General features: G+C 40.0%; 1 protein-coding gene across 1 annotated transcript; it reads left to right on the top strand.

The window, feature by feature from the left end:
- Positions 1-2473: 2473 nt before the first annotated feature.
- On the top strand, positions 2474-22238 carry LOC105909087 (integrin alpha-M-like). The gene is made up of 29 exons (XM_031568034.2): positions 2474-3342; positions 3449-3552; positions 3902-3972; positions 4092-4206; positions 4423-4547; positions 4654-4796; positions 5040-5190; positions 5445-5595; positions 6081-6160; positions 6796-6919; positions 7064-7188; positions 7398-7544; positions 7859-8071; positions 8329-8462; positions 8650-8795; positions 12851-12999; positions 15409-15540; positions 16023-16090; positions 17392-17533; positions 17739-17837; positions 18413-18492; positions 18845-18931; positions 19016-19094; positions 19556-19654; positions 20026-20112; positions 21278-21388; positions 21628-21741; positions 21933-22043; positions 22143-22238. The coding sequence occupies exons 1-29, from the start codon at positions 3245-3247 to the stop codon at positions 22236-22238; spliced, it is 3381 nt and encodes a 1126-aa protein (XP_031423894.1). The 5' UTR covers positions 2474-3244.
- The last annotated feature ends 1884 nt before the right edge of the window (positions 22239-24122 follow it).

Genomic DNA, 24122 nt, shown 5'->3' with positions numbered 1-24122 from the left:
GACCCCTTAGTGCAAGCACAATGGCAACAGGGGCAATGGAAAAACTCTCTACAACCATTTGTGTGTTTGTAAAGCAGGGTGCCTGTCTCTTGTCTTGTATATATACACTGTAAACCCGAACAAGTTCAGAGTACTTAAAACTTTTGATGTAACCGATTACATAATAAAATTTGAGTACATATATTATTATTTTTAAGTAAACTTAACTTAAAAATGATACATCGGCTATACTGATTTATTTTGTTATCGTTTTCATAATTTTTAAGTTCTCTGAACTTATATTCAAATATTTTTATACTTAAAACTTTTAACCTCTATGTACTAAATTATTTTCACTCAACAACACAAAATAAAATTAAGTTTTAAGCCTTAAAAATCAAGTTCAGTGCACTTCATATTGGTGAAAGAGTTCAACTTAATTATTCTGAGTAAATAATACTTAATAAGCTTACTTTTTTAAAGTTAACTCCGCTTGATTATTCTGAGTAGGTAATACTTAAATAGCTAACTTTTTTTAAGTGAGCACTACTTATTTTCAATTATTGACCACATATACTGATTTTCTGGTTCTGTTTACAAACTGACTTTAAACTGAAAGTTACTCTACAAGACACATTCAAATCTATGTAAGATTTCTATTAAAAAGAGTGAGATGAGAAAAACTTAAGAGGTATCACATCATTTATATTTCTTGTAAAACAACTGACAAAATAAAAGATTACATCAAAGCTTTAAAGAACAGCGTTACAAAGTTAACAAGTCAACAACAAATCGTTTATTTCAACAAATCATTTTTTAAGGTGAGTAAGGACGTTTTCAGAGGTTTGTTGTCATCCAGACACATAAAAATGTTCTGTATGAGAATGTGCGTGAGTTTTTTGGGATATTCTAAATTGAAAGCATGTCAGGCCAAACAACAACATAAATGCCTCAGAAAACCTCTGCACCCAATTCAAAGATGTTCTCGCAGCTGAAGGGGTCGGGACCCGATGTAAGGAGAGCAACAGGAGCATCATCAAAATCTGGCTCCTCTTCCTCCTGCAAAACACCATCAATACAATTACCAGGAGAGTTTCAATGGAAACACTTACAAAAAACCTGACAGAAATGAACAAAAATGCAAATATATTCTGGAATTATTTTCATTATGTAAAATACCTGAAGACACAATCAGATTTTGTTATATTTATGGATATTAACAGGGCTTACATTGCAGGTATTGAACACCAAAACCAGTCCGTGAAGCCTTCTGCCTGTACACAAAAATATCTCCTTTGGTTGACTCTTCTTATATGTCTACATCAAATCGGTTTGTTGTTTATATGCAACACGAATGCTGTCAGGAAGAATATTGTAGGTCTTAACTGAAGTTCTCGACCATTATTGTTAGCTTGCTGCTAACACTTTTATTCATCAGATCCATTAAAACACATAGAAGCTAGCTAGCTGCTAAAAAGTTACATGTAACATTAGCATGCTGATATGAATTATATGGGGTTTCTGTAGAACATGAGTTGTTTTCAACATAAACAATTGATTGTTGTTTACTTTGCACATGAACATACTTGGGGGGAAATAACCCACTAACTAGCTCTTTAGCTTCCTAGCCGCCAGCGCCAACAGTCGCGCAACTGAACTTGCTACTTGACAGCCAAAACGTGATTACTCAATAATAATTACAAAGAGGGAAATTCGCCACTTCTTATCGCAATTTCACTTGCTCCCGCAATTTTGTCGCAACAAACACCTAAAAAACACTGTTTACTTACCAGATAAGGACGCTTAGCAGCGACAGGATTACTAAAATATCTCCTTTGATGGGGTGACCAGACGTCCTCTTTTACCCGGACATGCGGCCGGCAGTGATTGCAAAATCGTCCGGGATTTTGCCTCGTCGGATATTTGTGTTTCTCTGGGTCCTTCACAAACTAGTTTTTACGCCCTTACAAGTTTAGGAAAGGGTATCTCCCTTACGTTCCACCTTCTAGCACAAGCTCTGACTGTAGCGAGAACTGTCATTGGTCGACTGGCCTCTCAGTGTTGCCAGATGCACGATAATTATCCTCCAAAGACGATCATTTTGAGCATTTAATACGATACTTCACCATTTCCAATCTGGCAACACTGAGCACCGTGCCGTTTCCACTAGTTCCATTGTTTACAACAGCACATGACATCTGCATGTGGAAAAGATGTCAAAATTCCGTCGCGGGGGGAGGGAGCGGGGTCATCTGTATGCTACACACTACCACGCCCCTCCCCGCGACGAAGTGTCCTCTTTTTCACAAACTCACACCCTACGAAGTTGGTCGACTCCTCTTCTACAGGAGGAACATGCTTATAGAAGTCTAACTGATACTATACAATTATTAAGTCTGCTGTCTCCGTCTCTCATCACAAGATCTCTGATTCTGTTCTGAACTAGTCCTGCAACGACGTTGATGACGTCAGACGTCACGTTTGAATGAAACTAAAAAAATATGAGTTATCAGGCAATGTTTACTCAAACAAATACATTCCAATACAATTAAAACGTCTTCATCTGCTCAGAAAACTAACACATTTAAAGTTGTGTCAACTAAATACCAGGTTTTAAGTACTGAATACATAATGTTAATAAGTTAGTAGAACTGTTTGGGTTTACAGTGTACAATATAATGGCTTTCATGAGATGTTTGGCTATGGAGAATAACATGTAGGCTGCTTCAAATCTGACTGAAGATGGTTCAAATGGACTCAATTTGCAATTGAAACTCTAAGCCATACATCCAACAGAAGTGAGCGAGAGATGTGTCTTGGACATTTTCATTTGTCTATTCAAATTTACTGAATTTACAGTTGAGAGACTTAACCATATTTATGCTGGGCTTTTTCCCATCTTTGACTTTATCAAGGCTGGCTCTTTGTGAGGTTCCCTGAAGACGTGTTTCTTCAACTAAGTGCACAACTTCTTCTAAACGCTAACTTCTTGATTTACTTTCACAAGGCTTTGAATAACAGAAAGGAAATGATGGAGCTTCATGAAGTCATAAAACATAAAGTTATTTCACAGTTTGTCTCTCATTGATCATTTATGTGAATTATTTCAAAGCTTGAAAACTGTTTTGCATCCAGACAGCTCTGCCAGATACCCATGCCACCTATTTCTTTTAAAAAGTTTGAATATGTTTGGAATGGTTAATGCTGGTCTATCCTGATTATACAATTTTTTTAATTGTTGTGCTGTTTCTTATCAGCATTTCAAATGGTGGCATGTTTTAACATTGAGTCTACTTCTTGGAGACACATCAGCCAACCAGCCGAGGGCTTTGGCTACAGAGTGATCCAGGATAGTGCATCACGGTACGAATGACAGGAATACCCAGAAGATGCTCATACAGCATAATCAATGACGTCGCTAACATCATTTATACGATCTATAATACTTCCTCTTTATCCTCCTCTATAGTCTGCTGGTAAGCGCCCCTCTTGAGCAGCATGGTGTGGATAGGAGAGGACAGGTTTACCAATGCCAGGTCTCATCCAGCTCCTGTTCACCGCTACCTATAGACGGTATGAGATACAGTATATGTTCATATATATGTGTATGTATCTAATTATCTCAGACACTGATGCCTACTGAATAATTGTATCAAATTAAATATACTGAACACAAAAAGTATTGAAAATAGACATCTAATGAATTATATCCCTTCATTATTTTCAACAGAATTTTCCAAATTCATTAAATATTCAATAAAATATAATCTTGTTTAGTCTTGAGTTAGCTTTACCAAACGTTTGCTAAGCCCAGAGCTTATCACATCATAGATTTTTGCATGTCGAGTTCCCTTTGATTGCTTTGCTCTATAGCATTGTTGAGTATAAACCTTGTATGAAACTTGTGTGTGATCTGCAACAGTTCCCTCATATGGAGTGAATATGTCCCTTGGCCTGTCAATGAGCAAGACTGAAACGTCCCCAAAGACAGTGGTAGGTCACCCCTCCCCTCCCATCCCATCTCTCTTTCAGTCTTTCTTCTAGCCAACACTCTTTTCCCCACGTGCTTCACTTCACTTTTCTTACTCTTTCTTACTTTTGTTGTCGGTCAGGTTTGCGGTCCGACTATCCCTAAAGAGTGTGACAGCATCAATCTCTATGGCGGGATGTGTTTCAGCATTAGTCCATCACTTCAACAATATGGGCCGCTGCCATCTTCTCTTGAAGGTAGGACTACACACACAATTCTCTTTCATACAAAACGTTAGTATCAGGACACTTAGATCAGTTTAATTGTATTTGTATGTTCAGTTTACTATGTCCAGACATTAGGAAACTTAAATTGAAGTAAAAAAATATTTAAAAGACTTACAGAAATGTTTGAAAGCAAAAACTCTGAATAAGATATGTAAAATGGCGGTGCTCTAAATGTTCCCCCTTCAGAGTGCAAGGCTACAGATATTGCCTTCTTACTGGATGGATCTGGAAGTGTGAGAGATTACCAGTTCAGGACCATGAAAACGTTTGTGAAAGATCTGATCAGAAAACTTCTGAAGCAGAACACCAAAGTAAGCCTGACTCCTCTCTGATCTTGCATAACCTTATTTATACAGTTATATGTAGATTTCTAGTTGACTTCTGGACTGAGCTGTTTTTGTTCTTTTTTTCCTGCAGTTTGCCTTTGCCCAGTACTCCTGGGATTGCATCATCCACATAAACTTTAACCAGTTTCAGAAAACAGGATGGGAACGTCAGGTGGACAATATCCAGCAGAAAAAAGGAGGCACGTATACTGCCAAAGCCATCAAGACAGTTGTGTAAGTCTTAAATTAACCTGAAACCTTCAACCGCTCTAATTTGCCCCCTGGACTAATTCCTGGATTCCAAAATGGTACTTTCTCTTCCATATTAATCCACTCATTAGAACTGTTAAAAAGGCACTGGGACTTTATGACTCAGTTATAAGCACTAAATAACTATCTGTTGTTCATGAAGTGCTTATAATAGTATATGATAATCTAAAGTATACATCATGAACCTGTTTATGTTAATTTGCACAGGGACAGTGTGTTTGATTCCTCTGCTGGAGCGCGACCGGATGCCAACAGGATTCTCATTGTCATCACAGATGGGCAGTCCAGTGATTACAATCAATATCCCTCTGTCACAGCACTGGCTGACACAAAGAACATTATTAGATACGCTGTTGGGGTATATATGCTATATGTTCACTTTTTACATTTATTCATTTAGCAGATGCCTTTCTTATATGACTTATATGAAGTCCTGTCCAAATATGCATTTTGTCAGTATATTGTTAATTCTATTAGTGTTGCCAGCACCTTGCTCTTCCAATTGAGCAACATTTTTAGATACATTTTCAAAAACAAACTTAGGACTTGCTCTGGTGTAAGGAGCTAATTCTCCTCTAATGTGAGATGCTAATTCTTATCCTCATGTGACAGGTTGGCAACGCTTTTAACAACCAGAGAGCACTAAATGAGCTCAGGGGCATAGCATCCTCACCAGAATCAGACCACATGTTTAAAGTGGACAGCTTTGAGGCACTGGACAAAATTAGCAATGCCCTGGAAAAGAGCATCATTGCCATTGAAGGTATGGGCACATTCAGATTTGTCAGCACTTGCAAGTTCTTACAACCAGAGGAAGAAACACTTTTATTATTATTAATAATAATAATAATAATAATAATGCATTATTCTTTTAGCTAATGAGTCATTATTAACTTTTGTTATAAAACTAAGGAGCTTACTAGTTAACTGCTGGCAGACTTGCCTTAAAAAACTAACACAGCCCAGTTGGCAGTGATGAAAACTACTGAAGTTGTGAACGGATGTATTTCGATGATATATAGCGGACACAACTGGTGTTTTTTTCTCTCCCTCACATGTTAGTTAGCTCGCTATTTTTCAACAAAAACTCCCCAATGCCTGAATTATAAACCTGCGTAAAATTGCTTAAAAGACACTCACACACAAACTCTTCTCTTGTGTCAGTAAGACACTGCAGCAGAACCATGGTGGCCAAGTCATATGCAGGAGCATGTTATTGTTTCCTGTACCCCTCTCTTTGTACCCCAGGAACCCAAACTACTGGTGACTCCACCCATATGGAATTTGCCCAGAATGGATTTAGTGCAGCTCTTGTTTCCAGCCCAGATGTATGTTCAGATTAATACAGTTATTGTATTGTTACTTACAACTTTTGAAAAATGTATCATATTGTGATTGTGGGTAGTGGTTCATGGGGTAGAGGAGTCGTTTAGCGTGCTAGTTCAAAACTGTCTCCTCCTCACCAAGTGTTGAAGGGTTCTTGAGCAAGACACTGAACCCCCAACTGCTCCCGATGTGCAACTTAGAGAGTACCCTCTGCCATCGGTGTATGATGTCAGAGGCATCCATTTGTAAAGCACTTTGAGTGCTCTATGAGTAGAAAATCGCTATATACATGCAGTCCATTTACCTTTTATAATATAGCTTGTAGTCTTTTTAAACGAGACAACTTCAGATTTTAAAGGACTTCTATAATATTGCTGACAACACTTATGTAATGTTATGCATCATATATACAGTAACAACTTAACACCGCATTAATATACAATATTTGTATATAGCTATTTGGGATCATGTTAATGGGGTAAATGTGGACTTAAACAGGAAATATGGTCCAGGTTTAAAAAATCGAGAAATGTCCTTTTAAGACATTATAATTAACTAATGAAACAATGAATGTATATGTAAGGCTGGAACTTCCTGTGGTGTGTAAAAGTGAGCTTCTATGCTTATTCTCTTGCAGGAGAGGTTTCTAGTAAGTGTGATTGGGGCAAACGGGTGGAGGGGGGGTTACCAGGACATCCCTCTGTCCAGCAGGACGCCCAGTTTTAGGAGGGTTCATGAGGTCACTCCTGACAGCTATCTGGGTGAGAGACTACTCACTCTGGCACTGAAATGTTTTATACTCTGCCACCTTGAGCTTTGTGTGTCTAATTTACATAATGTCATGTAAAAATGAAACTTAGTAGTCAGTTATGTTTCTATTGTCATATTTACTAAACTCTCTCCAGGCTATTCGATGGCTGTAGCAAGCAGAGACAGACAGAACTACATCGTTATGGGAGCTCCCAGGTATAAACACAAGGGATTGCTCATGGTCTTCTTTCCTGGAGACGACCCAAAGATGCTCAAACAGGTACTGAGGTCACTGTGATATAAATGCAAAAACGCGTGGTGCTCATTCAAGCTCGGCACCAGTTTAGACTGTGATTGTCTTTGGGAGCAGCTAGTGTACCCGAACAAAAAAGAAATTAGAAAAGGTGCCGATGTTACCTAGTAACCCTTTAAACATCACCAGCTTCATCATAATCACCATCAACAACATAATCTTTCTCTCTCTCTCAGTCTCAGATCGGTGGTTACTTTGGAGCAGAGGTGTGTGTGGTGGATTTGGATGGAGACGCCAACACTGATCTGATTCTGGCGTCTGCCCCCATGCACACAGAAGGAGGGAGAGAGGGGAAAGTGTTTGTCTATAAATTCACCAAGGAGGTATGAGAAAAGTACTCATGCAGAATCCATATCTGATGAATAGTGATGAATTATGAGAGCATAACAGGCACAGTAGTCAAAGATTTCATATTATAATTCATGTTGTACACCCAAACATAAGTGGCCTGTTGGGCATGTCTAGTCATGTTCATGTGTCTTATTTCTACCATAACTGAAAGAACAGTAGTGTGTTTGATGGACTTATTTCATACGTATGCCAAGACCAAAGGTAAAGGTACGTGCCCATAACGCTGCCTCAAATCTCATACCATAAGGAGGCAAATACATAGACTACTTTCATCTTTTCCGTGCAGTATTTTCACATGGAGGTGTCTGACGCTGGTGTGTCCCTGCTGGGGATGGAGGGTCAGAGGGGGAGGTTCGGCTCGTCTCTGGCCAGCCTGGCAGACCTGAACGGGGATGGGATCAGGGACGTGGCAGTGGGAGCTCCTCTGGAGGATGACGGACAGGGCAGTGTGTACATCTTCAACGGGAGGAAACGAGGAGTGAACCCCAACTACTCACAGGTGAGAGAGGGAGAGAGATAGAGTGAGACAGACAGAAGGACATGAATGATTAACGTGTAGTCATGGTAGTTGTTGGGCAATTATACATGTATACTGCAGCATGGGCCTGTGCAGAATGTGTCTTTGTAACAGGAAACCACAGTGGAAACAAATAAACATGTTTGTTACCTTGGTAAAAAACTGAAGAAAACAGCTAAGTGATGTGTGATTATCAGTACATCTGTTGAACTCTCTTTCTGTTGCGTTGTCCATGACAGAGGATTGCAGGTTCATCTGTGCGGTCCGGACTGCGGTTCTTTGGCCTGACTGTGGCCCAGTCTGCTTTGGATCAGAGTGGAGACGGGCTTCCTGACATTGCAGTCGGGTCCAAAGGAGCGGTTCTGCTGCTCAGGTTAATCATGCTCCCGCATCCGTACACAACCTGTTGTGCTCACACACATTCACCCAAACAACCATATTGTTGCTTGGTGTGACATAAATAATTGTGTGTGTGTGTGTGTGTGTGTATGTTAGTGAGTATGCATGTGTGTGTTTCTGTGTTTCTGAGATGATTGTTGTATTTGTGTTCTGATGGTCAGGTCCAGGCCCATCGTATCCATGGTGACCAGTGTGACCTTTACCCCACCCAAAATCCCCACCTCTATCTCTGGCTGCACGGGTTCCCAACAGATCACAGCATCAGTGTGTTTCAGCATGACCAAGGCCACTAATGACAACTTCAAAGGTACAGTCATCATATGCTCCGTCAAAGCATCATCTTCAAAACATGCACTGTGTTCATTATTCCTTACTCATTTTGTGCATGTCAGGGAAAAAAAACTTTAAATTCAATTAGTAGTTATATAGCGCCAGTATCGATTGAAATTGTCTCTAGGCACTTTATAGAGCCCAGAGCCTGAACCCCCTAGAGCACTAAGGTGACTGGGGCTTAAAACTCCCTTTTAACAGGAACCTTGAGCAGAAACTATCTGTGTCAGGCTTCTCTCGGGGATCGAACCAGAGTTGCTGGATTTGGGAACCAGCGCTTAGCCCTAGTGTGCTAGAGAGGACCCAGTTGCAGGATGTTGTTCACCCTTTTTTTCTTTATTATTTTCAAACAGTGGTAATCCAAAACACAGAAGACAAGGAACAGAGCAAAAGGCACAAAACTAAGAAAGCTACAAAAGGTGTAGCTAATGCTCTAAAAGCTGAGAAACTGAAAACTAGATTGAAGGCTAACTTTGAGAAGCTAAACCAACAAAGGAGCCTTGAGACTAGCTAAGACTAGAGGCAACCAAGTGCTTGAGAGCACTCCTTGCATTCTCCAAGGAAACAACTAAGTGCTTGAGAGTAGTGATGTTACAAATGAACCCGAGGCTTCGGAGCAGTGTTAATTTTGGCAGCTATTTTCGATTTAGTCTTAGTCTTTAGACGAAAATGCATATTAGTTTTAGTCACTTTTAGTCATTTTTATCCTCCTTAGTTTTAGTCTAGTTTTCGTCGACGAAAACTCAGAACATTTTAGTCTAGTTTTAGTCGACGAAGTCTCATTAAATTTTAGTCTAGTTTTAGTCACATTTAAAAGTCCATCTTATAGCCACATTAAACTCCTTTCCTTCCCTTCTCAGGCCCGGGGACCCCTTGTGTAGTGTCTACAACTGCATAATAGTCAAGCTTGCAGTACTTAAACTGTGGATGCAATTAGTCTCTAAGATACAGATCTCCTAGTATATGCCTACAGCTGAATTCCAATGAATTCAATGTAAATAATAATTTTAAGGCAATACTTAATTAACAGTATTATTATTAAAATATAAGAGAATATCAAGTCTAGATTTTGAAGATTCAAATGATGTGATAACACAATACAACTACTATGCCTACCTGGCCTTAGTTAAATCAACTACATATCCTCCATATGAATTGCTGTGCAATCTGATAACCAACATATTTAGCTAGACGGATAGTTTGAGAGTTGAAAGTAGTGCCAATAATAATAACAATCGCATAAATAGACAAGGATATGTAAACAAATCACATATTCATTTATTTTTTCTTGATTAATGTCATGCGTGGCCTGTCCTATAGTCCATTCTGCAAGTTATCGATAGCTAGTATAACTTAGCTAGCTATCGATAGCTAGTATAACTTAGCTATGCTACCTCATAGTTAGCTAACGTTAGCTAGCTAAACGTTTTGGAACTCATTTGCCAAGCCAAACGGGAGGTTTCAATCGAAAATGACTAGCTAGTTATCCAAGCTGACACAACCTATACACTGGACTGCCCCTTTGAAGTTAACTTAACGTTGGCTAATATATTCTAATAACTAGTTAACATTAGCTATTTATCATTGACAGTTACTAGCTAATTTACCTTGGCATAAATTGCAGGGTTGTATTGTGCGCTTTCAGGTGCCTCTTGTTGTGTTCTTCCCACCTATTTTGAAGCCACAAGGTTTCTCTCCGGTTATTGCGGTGCATTGTGTTTTATTTTCTGTCAAGTTGTAATTAAAGACTGTCCAGATATCTATTCTTATTTTTCTTCCAGTATCGAGTGCCTGAACTTCAGCCATCATGACGTTTGTTAGGGCGTCACTTGCATGAGTGACAGCCGCAACATCTATCATATTTCCATGACTTCACAAGCTAATCTGCTATATTAGCGCTGCACTGCAACCGAACTTGCTACTTAACAGAGAAACTTGATTTTTCTGACAATGCCCCCTAGACGGAATACCGCCTGCCGATAATTCGCCTGAATGGAAACGTAGAGTCAGGGAGTGGAGGAGGGATAGATACAGGACCGGGCAACATTCAACCAATGATGTGCATACAAGTTTAGAAAAAAAAAACAATTGTGACTTAGTCAACCACCAACATTTTCTTCTCGTCTCGTCAACGAGAGTTAAAATAGATTTAGTCATAGTTTTTATTTTTAAAGATCCGTTTTCGTCACGTCTTAGTCTCGTTTTAGTCGCGGGAAAAAGGTCGTTAACGAATATTTTTCGTCATAGTTTTCGTCAACGAAATTAACACTGCTTCGGAGCTTGTGTCGTGAAACTGAAGCACTTCCAGACGGAGCGCGTATCGAGGCTTGTATCATGTTGCCGAAATGACGTCACTTGTGACGTCTGAAGCCTCATTTGAATCAAGTGATTCACCAAGTGGTTCGTTCGTTCACTTTTGGCGGGACGCTTCGACTATACGATGTCCAAATTCCCATCTCGTATTCGTGGTTGTTGTTGTCAGTGGTTGGAGATTTAGCGATAGTTGGAGATTTAGCGGGAGTTGGAGATTTAGATTGTTTGGTGTTGTTAGTAGTATAGATTATTTGAGATAGAGTTATGGAGCCAGTTAGGAAGAGAAAGCCCTTGATCCACAAAGCACTTTCGCCCCCTTTTCAGTGCCCTGCACTTTCACTGACCAGTTGGCCAAAAGCACTCTCACTACCCTTGGTTTCACAAAAGTACTGACCTGTATTCCAAAAGTACTTTAACTCTGTTCCAACAGCATAGGCTACAGAATAGAGTAAAGATAATTAGCAGGCGTTTTTATCCAAAACATCGGATTAAAATTCGCTTTGGTTAGGAAATGAAACTGTGTAGTCCGTAACTTGAGGTGACGTCGCTAACCGTTGTGCCACCATACAACTAAGAATCTCGCTGGTCAGACTATTATTAGAACAAAGAATAGCAAAAGAAAGCCTTTATTGTCGTTGTTTTCGCCTACAATGAAATTTGAATTAATGGAGGTACGTTTTCTTCACCATACGTTTGTGTGCATGTTATTTTAGCAGGCCTTGCGCACCACAACAAATTTTACAAATTCACTCTCCCGAGAAAATCTTTCTTACAACGTATTTTTATTGAACAGCAGGTGTCACTAGAGAGCGAACAACGCTTCGAGTAGTGAACCTTTTTTCAACACGTCTGGCTGAAAAGCTTCAAAGGTTCATGAAGCTTCATTTCGCCATCACTACTTGAGAGCACTACTAACTAAGTGCTTGAGAGCACTACTAACTAAGTGCTTGAGCGCACTACCAACAACCATGGGACAAAACAATCTAACAACCCGATAAGGGTTCACAGAAGCTAGCCAGGTATTTATACCCAGCTAACAGAGACAAGTGACAATCGCACAATGCGAAACAGGTGAGGGCACACAATGGGAAACAGGTGAGGGCACACAATGGGAAACAGATGAGTGCACACAAAGAAAACAAAGGCACATGTGAACACAAATAATAAGTCCGTAATAATGTGTTTTTGGCCACCAGAGGCCGCCAATGTCCCAAATCGTGACAATTTGCTTGAGAGGGGACAGGTAGAGAGATAGAGATAGAAAAGGAAAGGGGGATGGGGGCAGAAGGGAAGGGAGGAGAGAAGGAGAAGAGAGAATCAGGGGCAAACGGATGGATTCATACACGTATCAGAGCATATAACATATGTATGTGTGATATAGCATATGTACATGATACATACGTGATTCCAAGAAACATTGAGGAAATGGAGTTGAATTTAACACTGTTCAGACGCACCAAGTTCAGACCGCTCAGACGCACCAAGTTCAGACCGTTTAGATGTATTGTTTGGACACACTTAATGGCTCTAGAGTTTCTCTAGAGTTTACTTTTTTCTGCAATGAATGCACAATCTTATACCCACTTTCGAGTTTACTGACTAGCATCCTCACTGTGAGATTGTGAGATTTGTGAGATTGACTTTGACACTCCAGCAAAGGTGTGCTGGCTGACTAAGAGGTGAAGATGACACTGACTGACACTCACTGACTTCTTTCAGACCTGCAAGCAGAACTCAGCTACACCCTGAAACTGGATTACGTCCGGCAACGGACTCGCGCCTACTTCACAGCCAATGAAAAAGAGAAAAACTTCCAGTCCCAAGTGTCACTACAAAAAGGCTGTTTCCAGCATTCTTTCTTTGTGCAGGTTAGTCTGTAGTCCTTAGAAAGGGCAACTACTTTGGGTCACTCAATTTTAGCAGCTGCGAGAGGAAAGTAAACAACTGCGAGCGCAGAGACTGACATACGCTCTCGCGAAAACTGAATCTGCTCGCTCGAGTTATGACTGTCGCTACCTGATGGTAGTCCTCTACCCGATGGTAGTCCGCATGCGCACTACCCAATCAGTCGCCACTTTGCGACACTGTAGACAGCGGAATACAATCGCTGGCTGATGGAAGTTCGCGAAAGACGGTATACTTTAAGAAGTTTGGTCATTGTATACAGCTGTAAGTTCTTAACGTTTGTATAATAAAGAAGTAAAGAAGTTAAAGATATACTGGATATCCTCTTTTGTTCTCCCTGTCAAGTTCTATTGGCTAGCACATCAATGCTTTATTTGTTTTACCTACTGCTATATTTTCTCACTTCTTCATTATACAAACTATTTGCCTTTTACCCTTACTCCGTCTCCACACTTTTAATAATTAAATATTACATTAAATATACCCACATTATGCGTTAAGACAGCCCCATATGTTGACGTTGAGCCTTCTGCCGTAAACCGTTTGTGTCTGAGCATGCGCGATGTGCGGGACTACTATCGGGTAGAGGACTACCATCCGGTAGCGACAATGACTTTTGACACTGTGTGGGCGTGAGTTTTGACTGTGTGGGCGGGAACCAAAGCAGGACAGGCTCTTCTCTGATTGGTCCTGATTTGACAGCAGGAGAGTCTCATATTCACGACAACCGTTTACCAAACTCTGTTATATGTCTTTGTATGGTGAAGACTGATATTTAATGACTAACCGAAGTAACGGTATCCATTAAACCTGTTTTGATTAAATACTAGTGGTGATTGTGGCATTTGACCCACGATCACTTTATTAATTCCAGGAAAAAGAGTCAGTTCTCATGACAGTCGATGTTATCTGCCAGTAGGTAACATAGCTAGCTACTAGCTAGCTTTAAGCTTGCTGCTATTATGAAGTGTTGAGCACTACACAGTAAACAACAGTAATTTCAGTCACAAAGTTCATTTTATTGAATTTGTTCATCATGCTTACAGTTAGCCCTTGTACTTGCGAACGTGGCTTGTCCCCTCATGTTATTACATTTTATTGTTTAGCTGCTAGCTAGTCTACTGCTGATCTAAGATTCATGCGCTAGCAAGAAGCATTTGCTTGCTCTGCTGTAGCTAGCAGTGTTGAAAGCAGTGAAAACACCCTGATCATGGAATAAATCACGTTAAAACATTGAAGTCATGGAACACTTGACTGCACTATTACAACTTAAAACAGAGGCATTCATAAACAACTGGTCTCCCATTGCTATACACTTCCATTTAATATGATAAGTAGAATATACATACTGATATATATTTCTTTTGTCTTTGTTTTTCCATTTAAGCAGTGGACTTTTGCAGGCCTTTCTCTTTCAGAATACTTTCTTAATGTAATGTCATGTGTGATGTATTGTGTTTGTGGACAATGTTATTGTGTAACTCAATCCTGATAAGCCTTGATCCTGATGGTTTGGGCCCAAGACATCCATTGACTGTTAACCCCACTAGCCTAAGACTTGTACCCGTAGCACTTAATTTCATGTAATGATGTGATGTACTGTATGACTGCATTTGATAAAAGGAAATAAAAAGAAGTAAAAAAAAAAAAAACATTGAAGTCAACTTTGAAAACTCAGCAGCAAGAGCTAGCTACATCAGTTAGCAAGCAAAGGCTTTTTGCTAGCGCAGGAATCTAAAGCAAGCTAGTAGCTAGATATGTTACCTACTGGCAGATAACAGCGACTATGTCACGAAAACTGACTCTTTTTTATCCTGGAATTAATAAAGTGATTGTGGGTCAAAAACCACAATCACCACTAGTATTTAATCAAAACAGGTTTAATGGGTACTGTTACTTCGGTTCGTCATTAAATATCAGTCTTCACCATACAAAGACATATGTAGCTACTTAACGGAGTTTGGTAAACGGCTGTCAAAACAGGACCAATCAGAGAAGAGCCCGTCCTGCTTTGGTTCCTGCCCACAGTGTCAAAAGTCATAACTCGAGCGAGCAGATAAAGGTTTCGCGAGAGCGTATGATAAATTCCAGCGAGCAGATCCAGTTTTCGCTAGAGTGTATGTCAGTCTCTGCGCTCGCAGTTGTTGAATTTCCTCTCGCAGCTGCTAAAATTAAGTGCGCAGACGAAATTCACGCTCCCGAAAACCTGAAAGTTGCTTGAATACACGCTTCCTCGCGTGTGTGAGTTTTGACACTAAAATGACGCCATAGATAAATATCAATTTACATCCTCTAATTTTCATCGAATCATTTTCTCACCCACCATGTTTCCCTCCATCCCACCTCCACCCCCGGCTCCCTGTCTCCTCCAGTGCTCACCTGAGGATGCTCTGAGTCCTGTGGACGTCCAGGTGATCGTCTCCTTTGAGGGGGTTCCTATACAGACTGCAGACGGCCTGGTACCACAGCTGGCCAGCGGCCCCATTAAAGTCACAGACCACAAGGTGATACCAACTGGTTTTTCATTAATAGACATCATTACTCTTTGTTGTTTTTGAAGCTAAACCTACTAACATGGCACTCTGGACTAAGGTTTTATAATGTTTTGATGTTTTTTAAGAAGCTCTTGAAGACCCAACTCTTCAGAGAGCCCCTCCCTTCCTAACTTGCACTTCTAGTAGTACTTAACTTGCACTTACAACAGTTACTTTCCTGCACTTTTTTTCTATTTCTTATGTAAAATAGTATTTATTGTTACACTAGGTCTCTATTGCTCATAGCTTGATTGTTCTCTCCCTTGTATGTCGCTTTGGATAAAAGCGTCAGCTAAATGACTAAATGACTAAATGTAAATGTTTGTATCACCAAGAGGTAAGTGCTGTACCAATAGGGATTTTACTTTTTCAAGGCCTGTTTGTTGTCATAACTAATAGCATAATATGTCAGTTTGTTGTCTGACTGAGCCCAACTGATTTATGTGCCGCAGTTAAATTTTGAGATTGACTGTGGAGAAGACAAAGTCTGTGAAGACAACGTGCGAGTTGACATTTCTGGGTAAGTCTGCAAAGATCAAAGAAGGCTCTCCAATAACTTTGGAAACCTTATGTGGATCATCAATCATTGTTGCATCTCATGAATTGGATGTGTACCTCAACCAGATGGTGCTACTGAAAGTTACATGATACATTTGTGGAGTGTTCAGTTCAGTAGTATTTATATAGCACCAGTAGAACTTGAAATAGTGTGTAGGCGCTTCACAGACCCCAGAGCCTGAACCTCCCTGGAGCAAGCACTAAGGCGAGAATAAGAAGCAAGCAGATCAATTCATACATGCATCAGTACAACTAATATTTGCATACATGCTGTATATACGTTTACATACACTCAAGAATACATCATGTTGATAGTCCTAGACCTGGCTGAGAGAGAGACGGAGACGGAGAGTGCCAGCGTTGAAAGTATTGATTATAGAACAGCTTAGTGGGAACATGAAGAGAAAGAAAAGTAACACGTAAAGATCTGGTTACGTAACTAAATCTGTAGCTCAAAATGCAGCATGATCATTGTGAGATTCTTTTGTAATTTAGTCTATTATACTTAATTCTAAAGGGTGGTCTAGTGGGTTGTTGCAATCAATGAAGCTGGAGCGGTTCGGATCTGAGCCAAGATATTTATTGTAGCAGACAAGAAATATCACTAAGTACTTTACTGAGTCTAAGTATTCTAAGTCTAAGTGGAACAGAGCTCTGAGAGTCGCCGCGGGTCGGGGTCTTCAGGAGATGGATGTCCGTCTCTCTCTCCGCGAGCTGAAGTCTGAACGTGGAGCGTTGGGCACCACGTAATTTAACTATGGGTATTACGTAAACGGACACGAATGTATAACAATTCTTCTGACACGTACACTCGTACACATGCATGGCCATGACAGTCCATCAATGTCCTTCAGCCAGGTCTAGGATGGTTCACAACATATACATTCCACAGCGGCGCTGTCTCCGGGTGGGTCGGCATATGGCCTCCCTCCATTCTAACACAACCAAGAATGTGGGCCTCCACACATCAACAGGACGAGAGGGCCATGTACAAGTTTTTAGGAACATAAGAAATATCACTGGAATCTAACATCATGAAACCGAAATGAATATCAAGACGACACTCTCACTGGGGGGTGAAAACATCATTCACACCTGAATTGACAGTAATTCATATTGATGATGTCATAGCCTTGCACCACACACATTTGACCAGCAGGTGACTCTGCTGAGAAGAACCATTTTATAAGCAAGGAGTTCCTCTTTTTGGTAAAGACTCCTCATAGAAGGGTTCTTGAGAGAACTGTTGCCTGGTTCCAACAGGTCCTCCACCATAGAGGTTGGCATTGCACAGGAGATGAATGTGACGGTGATGGTGGAGAATAGAGGTGAAAACTCCTACAACACCCGTGTGTCTCTGTCCTACCCCCACGGCCTTTCCTACAGGACCTTCACCAAGACCCAGGTGTGTGTGTGTGTGTGAGAGAGAGTGTGTGACTGTATGTGTGTGTGTCTCTGTCCTACTCTCACAGCCTCTCCTACAGGACCTTCACCAAGAATTGTCTGCTAGTCAAACCCCTTGTCATCCATTATCCTTTCATATGACTATACTGGTATTCTATGGAAAAGTATGTTCACTACTGAGCTCGTGTCTGTGTTTGCTGTGACAGGGCAGAGTGGAGTGCAGTTCTCTAGACAGTCCAGATGGATCCACCCAGGGAAAGACTGAATGCAGCATCAACAGACCCATCCTTAGGGCTGGTGATAAGGTCAGAAAAACTAAGTACATGCTCTATATATATAATACTAATTCAGTCATGGCAAGCTCCCAAAATGTGCTAAAATACCCATGCCACAGAGCTTTGTCCTGTATCAGTGGTGATAACTGGTCAACACCAGTGGGGGGCGCTGTTCACATATGAATTGTGTTTTTCAACTGAGCCAAACGTTTTCATCACAATAGAAAAGACTAAAGACTGCCCTCAATGTTTTACTATATGAATCTATTTCTTATTGATTTTTATGGTGACTTCACAAACCATAAAGGAGCGCATACACAGATGCAGACCCGCACACAGACATAAACACACACACACACACACACACACACATACACGCACACACACACACGCACACACACACACACGCACACACAAACACGCACACACACTGTCCTTTTATATAATAGATTTAAGGAATGTGTAAATGCAACTGCCTACTCCAGATAGTCTTTTTACATTTTATTTTAACTATAATGATAATTATTACATTATATTTGAATTATAATGATAATTATTTCATTTTATTTGAATTATAATGGTAATTATTTCATTATATTTTTCAGGTTGTCTTTATTGTTCAGTATGGAATTGATGGCAACAGTCAATTTGATGACATAGTCACCATACAGGCCCAGGCTTCAAGGTAAATAACAACAATAACAACAACGGGCCCAATGTGACTACCGCTCAAAGGTTTGGGGTCACTCAGGAATTTCCTTGTTTTCGGAAAAAAAAGCAAATGGATAATTCTTTGACGAAAGAAAATTTTGAAGGACACAATTATTATTTAAATTAAAAATCATCATTTCTAAACTTGTCAATTACTATATTTCCTATTCAAACTCTCTTCATGTATGTTTTCATGAAAAACAAGAACATTTCTAAGTGACTTCTAAGTAAGTACATCTGTTTTTCACTATCCATGTATTGAGATGTTAGGGCTTAGACCCCATGCTGTAATTAAAGTATTGAGTCAAAGTATGATCTGTTTTCAGTGACAACGATAAACACGCTCCTGATAGCGAACTGTCCAAGACTCTGGACATTGGGGTCAAATACAGCATCTATGTCATACTGAAAAGGTCAGAGTTCTTTGAAACACTCTTAAACCTTATTTCTCTCAGGCTGCAGTTTTGTTTTTAAATCTGTTTAATTTCTTTAATCAGATTTGATGGCTCAACAAACTACATTAATTTTACCGCCGGTAATAACGACCTACAAAAGCCAGTGATGCAGAATTTAGAGGTAGAGTAAACCACTGATGCTTATGCTTGCATAACACTATACTTTGAAAGTGTGAAGTGTTGTTAATCTTTGTTACTTTGTAACCTGTTAAAGTGGGATAAGATGGACTATATACTTGGTATAGTTGGTGGTATAGTTATAGTATAGTAGTAGTATATAGCATGGGCATGATGGCTGCAGAGCACCCTGTTGGGTTATAAGCCATAGGCTAGGTTGGTGGGTATCAGTAGCTGCATGTGACAGTGAGTGGATTGGCCGCTGTGGTAAGACAACCGATGGCACAAGGAATTTAACATCTTTTACTGTGTATCACAAAAAGAAACATGTACAAACATATCCACAGAGATTGATCCAGCTCTCATCCACACTATTTAGTTAATCTCTCTGTTTCCCTTCCTCTGCCTCTCTTTCTCTCCACACGCCCCCATCTCTCTGTTTGTCTGTCTCTCTTTCTATCACAGGTGACAAATGGCCTTAGAGGACTCAATCTGACGACCATCATACATGTTCCAGTAAAACTCAAAGGCAAAGACATCTGGACAAATGTGGACAGCCTAAATGTGTGTACTCATAAATATTCACACTATTATAATTATGATGTAATATATATACATTATATAATTACTATATTATATATACTATTATATATGTATGTGTATATCTCCTATAACTATAATATCATATAATTGGACAAAACATACTGGCCACTGTGATAAGTAGCTGCGGATGATGTTCATAAAAATAAGTCAAATGTTTTTCCCTAGTTCTAGTTCAACTACAATATATCAATATTTCTGCAATGTTTCTGTGTATTGAGTTGAATTCCCGGGGAGTACAGGGATGTCTATTTTGATCCCATTTGATCCAGGGATAATCTATTTATGTTTTGAATAGTAGTTTTAATAGACTGTGTATTTTGATCCTCTGTTAGATCCAGGGATGCACTAGAGGGGGGGAGAAGAGCCCAATCATCACAGACCTGCAGCACACCTTCAAGGACAACAAGGAGCCTGATGTGGTGATTAGCAGAACTTTATAACATTTCACAGGACTTCAAGGTCCAGCATTTTACTTACAGTTTTACATAGAAACATCTCCAAGTACCTTCTTCAAGTGGTACTTGTAGTGTTTATTGTGATAAGGTGATTCGTTATGATGCTTTCAAAAGTTCAAACATCCATTCTTTAGAAGACCATGAGTGATCTTTACTTGAAGCGTACTGTTGCGGCGAGATTGAATGTCCCTACACCTTTCTTTTCAATCAGAAGAACGGAGACTGGTTGCAGGAATCTGGACGTTTTATTGTAATCATTAAGCTACAATAAGGAGAGATCCATGGATTGTCTCAAAGTGTGAATGCTCTGCAAGCTCTTTTATACCCTATATCTGGAATTTCGTGTGGTTATTTCTGTACGGCTGTTTACTTGAACTACCTATCTAATATTATATATCTCCTTATATGAGCTCTTTGTGAGCGTTACCCCCTCACGAGGGTTGTGTCTCCAAAGGCGCCTGATGGGGCCCCTGGAAGTCAATTATCTCCTTTTTTTAGTTTGTATACCTTTCTCAGCTGTTCAGCCTATGTAATTGTTAAACAAGGCCGTTCATACTGCTGAATCAATCCATGTATCTCTAGTTTAAGAAAATATCCTTCAGTACCCAGTACATGCTCACCTGAAGCGTACTCATTACATGCTCACCTGAAGCGTACTCATTACATGCTCACCTGAAGCGTACTCATTACATGCTCACCTGAAGCGTACTCATTACATGCTCACCTGAAGCGTACTCATTACAAGCTCACCTGAAGCGTACTCTAGAACGTGCTCACCTGAAGCGTACTCTAGAACGTGCTCACCTGAACCGTACTCATTACATGCTCACCTGAAGCGTACTCATTACATGCTCACCTGAAGCGTACCCTTGAACATGCTCACCTGAAGCGTACCCTTGAACATGCTCACCTGAAGCGTACCCTTGAACATGCTCACCTGAAGCGTACCCTAGATTAGAACATGCTCACTACTTCACTATCCACCTCTCTGCCCCCTCTTTTCTTGTCTCTGTTTCTGATTAGAACTTTTTACATTTATAACATAATGCTTATTTACAGTTTTTACAGTTACATTTTGTTGTTTTTGTTTGTTTTTGTTACATTGCTCTTCATCTGTCATCTTCATCAGAACTGCTCCATTGCTGTGTGTCTGGAGTTCAGGTGTACGTCATACATGACTAGAGACGCCCGCAGAGTTTACCAAATCTTAGGGAACGTGAGCTCAGGATGGATTGAACAGGTGCTGACTGTTACTTTAAAGGGTTAAAAATGATTTATCTTTGTTCAATAATTTGTGGAAAACAGACACGCCCACTACACGGCATTGCATCAGTTATTGTTGTTAGTATTATTATATGCATTATGTATTATTATTATCTCCTTCCTCTCCTCATTATTATTAGTTTTAATTAATCTCTTTCCTCTCCTCATTATTATTATAATCTCTTTCCTCTCCTTCTTTCTTGTTGTTTCTCTCAGACTGGACTGCGTTCTGCTTTGTTCCATTTGGTCAGCTCTGCCACGCTGGAGTACGACAACAACAAATACATCTTCTACTCCTCAGACTCCTCACGCCTCGCACCTGTCGCCAGGGTAACAGCAGAGAACATAGTCAAAAAGTTGCAGTTGCAGAAATCAACAAGTTTAAAGTTTAGAGTTTAAAATGGTGTTGCTGAACAATATTTAAGAGATATGATTATGTATACACACAAAAGGGGAACAGTCTTAGGGAATTTGTTTTTGGTTGCCATTAGTACATTGCATTGTTTTGTGGGCCCCTGTAGATTGAGACTCTTGTGGAGGTCTATGAGGAGCCAAATCTAACTAAGGAGATCATTGGTGGAGTAGTGGGTGGTCTGATCCTATTGGCTCTCATGACAGCTGGCCTCGCCAAGGTAACCAATGAACAGTATGAAATTATGCAATTGTTCGATTTTACATCAATCTCCACTCTGTCTTTCTTTCATGCCATATATCTATCTGCCTGTTTTCAGTCGGGCTTCTTCAAGAGTCAGTACCAACAGAAACTAGTGGAGGCAGGAGCTGAAGCACAAGGAGAAGAGGAACCACCAGAAGCTGTAGCAGAATAAACAGCTGTGTGTGTTTCTGTGTGTGTGTGTGTGTGTTTGGTTTCTGTGTGTGTGTGTGTGTGTGTGTGTTTGTTTCTGTGTGTGTGCATGCGTGCGTGCGTGCCAGTTTTTGCAGGCAGTAGTGTGATTAGCTTATTCTTGCACAAGCCAGATGTATATTTACATATAGCCCATAGTTCCCGTTACTTATGGATGTTGGTCTTTTGTGTTAATATGCTCTGGAAAATACAGGCAGCGATGAGAGCTTGCTTCATTATTACTAGCGTCTTTTTAAAACGATTTTATTTAGATTTTATTCAGCATTGTTATTTCTGTGAGAGAAACTGAATGCATTTAACAGGTGTGTATAATGCATTATCTTCTGTAACCCTGATCATGAGTGAGACAAGACCACTTTACATTTTTTTTACCTGTTTGATGGGATCACCGCCCATAGAAAAGGAAACAAATTGTCAGTCTTTGAGAGGTTCCTGGTCACAAATGCTTAAGTGCTGTCACATACACCATTTTGAGACACCATGTAGATTATCATTTCTCATGATCAGTTAATACAGTAATCACATCGATCACCCTTCATAATAATGTTTTGTTACAGTACAGTATTTACAGTTACATGGATGCTATAGCTTTTCAAAAGGTCGTTTTCCTCTTTTTAGTGTGTATATATCTTAGTGAGTTATGGTTAAGTATACAATAACAAATATTAAACAAACATAAACATTAAGTCCTAAGTCTTCATCTTGAAACTAGCATTATTCAAATGGTAATTATCAACCAGCTGAAAGACTTGCCGCACATCAGTGGCCTAGGCTTGATTAGATTAGATTAGATTCAACTTTATTGTCATTGCACAGAGTACAAGTACTGAGGCAACGAAATGCAGTTAGCATCTAACCAGAAGTGCAAAATCAGAAGAGTGCAGAGTATGTGCAAAGTGGTAATATAAAAATAGATAAATAGAATATATACAGTATGGTATAAGACATAAGTAATATGAACAGTAAGCAGCAATAGTGGTGGTTAGTGCAGATGTGATATAGATATATGATATAGATATACAGTATGTAAAGTGCAGGTGAAGTACAGGTGAAAGTGGCAGTAGAAGTTATAAATGAGGTAGGAGATATAAGATATAAGTACGGTGAATATGGATATGGACAACAATTTTAAATAAATAGATATAAACAGATGAACAGTTTTAGTGCAAATGTTCAGTGGCTGGGGGAGGTGTGTGGCAGTCAGGCCAGGGTAGAGGGGGGAATACAGTCACTGTAGGAAGGAATGTGAGGGGGTAGCCAGGGGGGGTCACCGTGATGCAGAGTTCAGCAGGGTGAGATAATGGTGTCAGGATCACTGTATGAAATGTTCTCCATCAGAACTCCTCACATGGTATCATCCTTTTTATTCAGAAAAGAAGAATGAATTATACAGGGCATTACCAGGTCCAAACCATTGATATGACCAAAGTACTGAGTGCCTCATCAAAACTGAAAGAGATACATTCAGAGTATGAGGACATAACTATAAGGGATGATAAACCAGCTTTTGAGGATGCAATGAATAGCTTGGCAGATGAGTCACATAAATGATGACATTCGTGCAGATATAGCAGATGCAACTGATCTAATGGAGACTGATACATGGGATGAGTGTGACGTGACAGACACAGGAGGACATTCAGGGACGAACAGCGCATGCAATCAGGCAAACAATGAAAATGAGTTAAATGATGCCCAGGATTCACCTCACACTGAGCAGGACACTAATCAGCAGAATGGTGGATGCTCAATAGATTCATGCTCACAGCCATCTGATATTGTCCAGTGTAGCGAAGGGGAAAGAGTAATCACACCACCCAGACTTGAACCAGGGTCTACAGGGTGC

Source organism: Clupea harengus, chromosome 1 (genome assembly GCF_900700415.2).
Source record: "Clupea harengus chromosome 1, Ch_v2.0.2, whole genome shotgun sequence".
Lineage (NCBI taxonomy): Eukaryota > Metazoa > Chordata > Actinopteri > Clupeiformes > Clupeidae > Clupea > Clupea harengus.
This window is presented reverse-complemented; position numbering and strand designations above follow the sequence as displayed.

Coding starts and splice junctions, on each gene's coding strand:
- LOC105909087 (XM_031568034.2), top strand. CDS start 3,245: ATGGTGGCATGTTTTAACATTGAGTCTACTTCTTGGAGACACATCAGC. Junction 8,796..12,850: donor CACTAATGACAACTTCAAAG/GTACAGTCATCA, acceptor GACTTCTTTCAG/ACCTGCAAGCAGAACTCAGC. Junction 19,655..20,025: donor CAAATGTGGACAGCCTAAAT/GTGTGTACTCAT, acceptor ATCCTCTGTTAG/ATCCAGGGATGCACTAGAGG.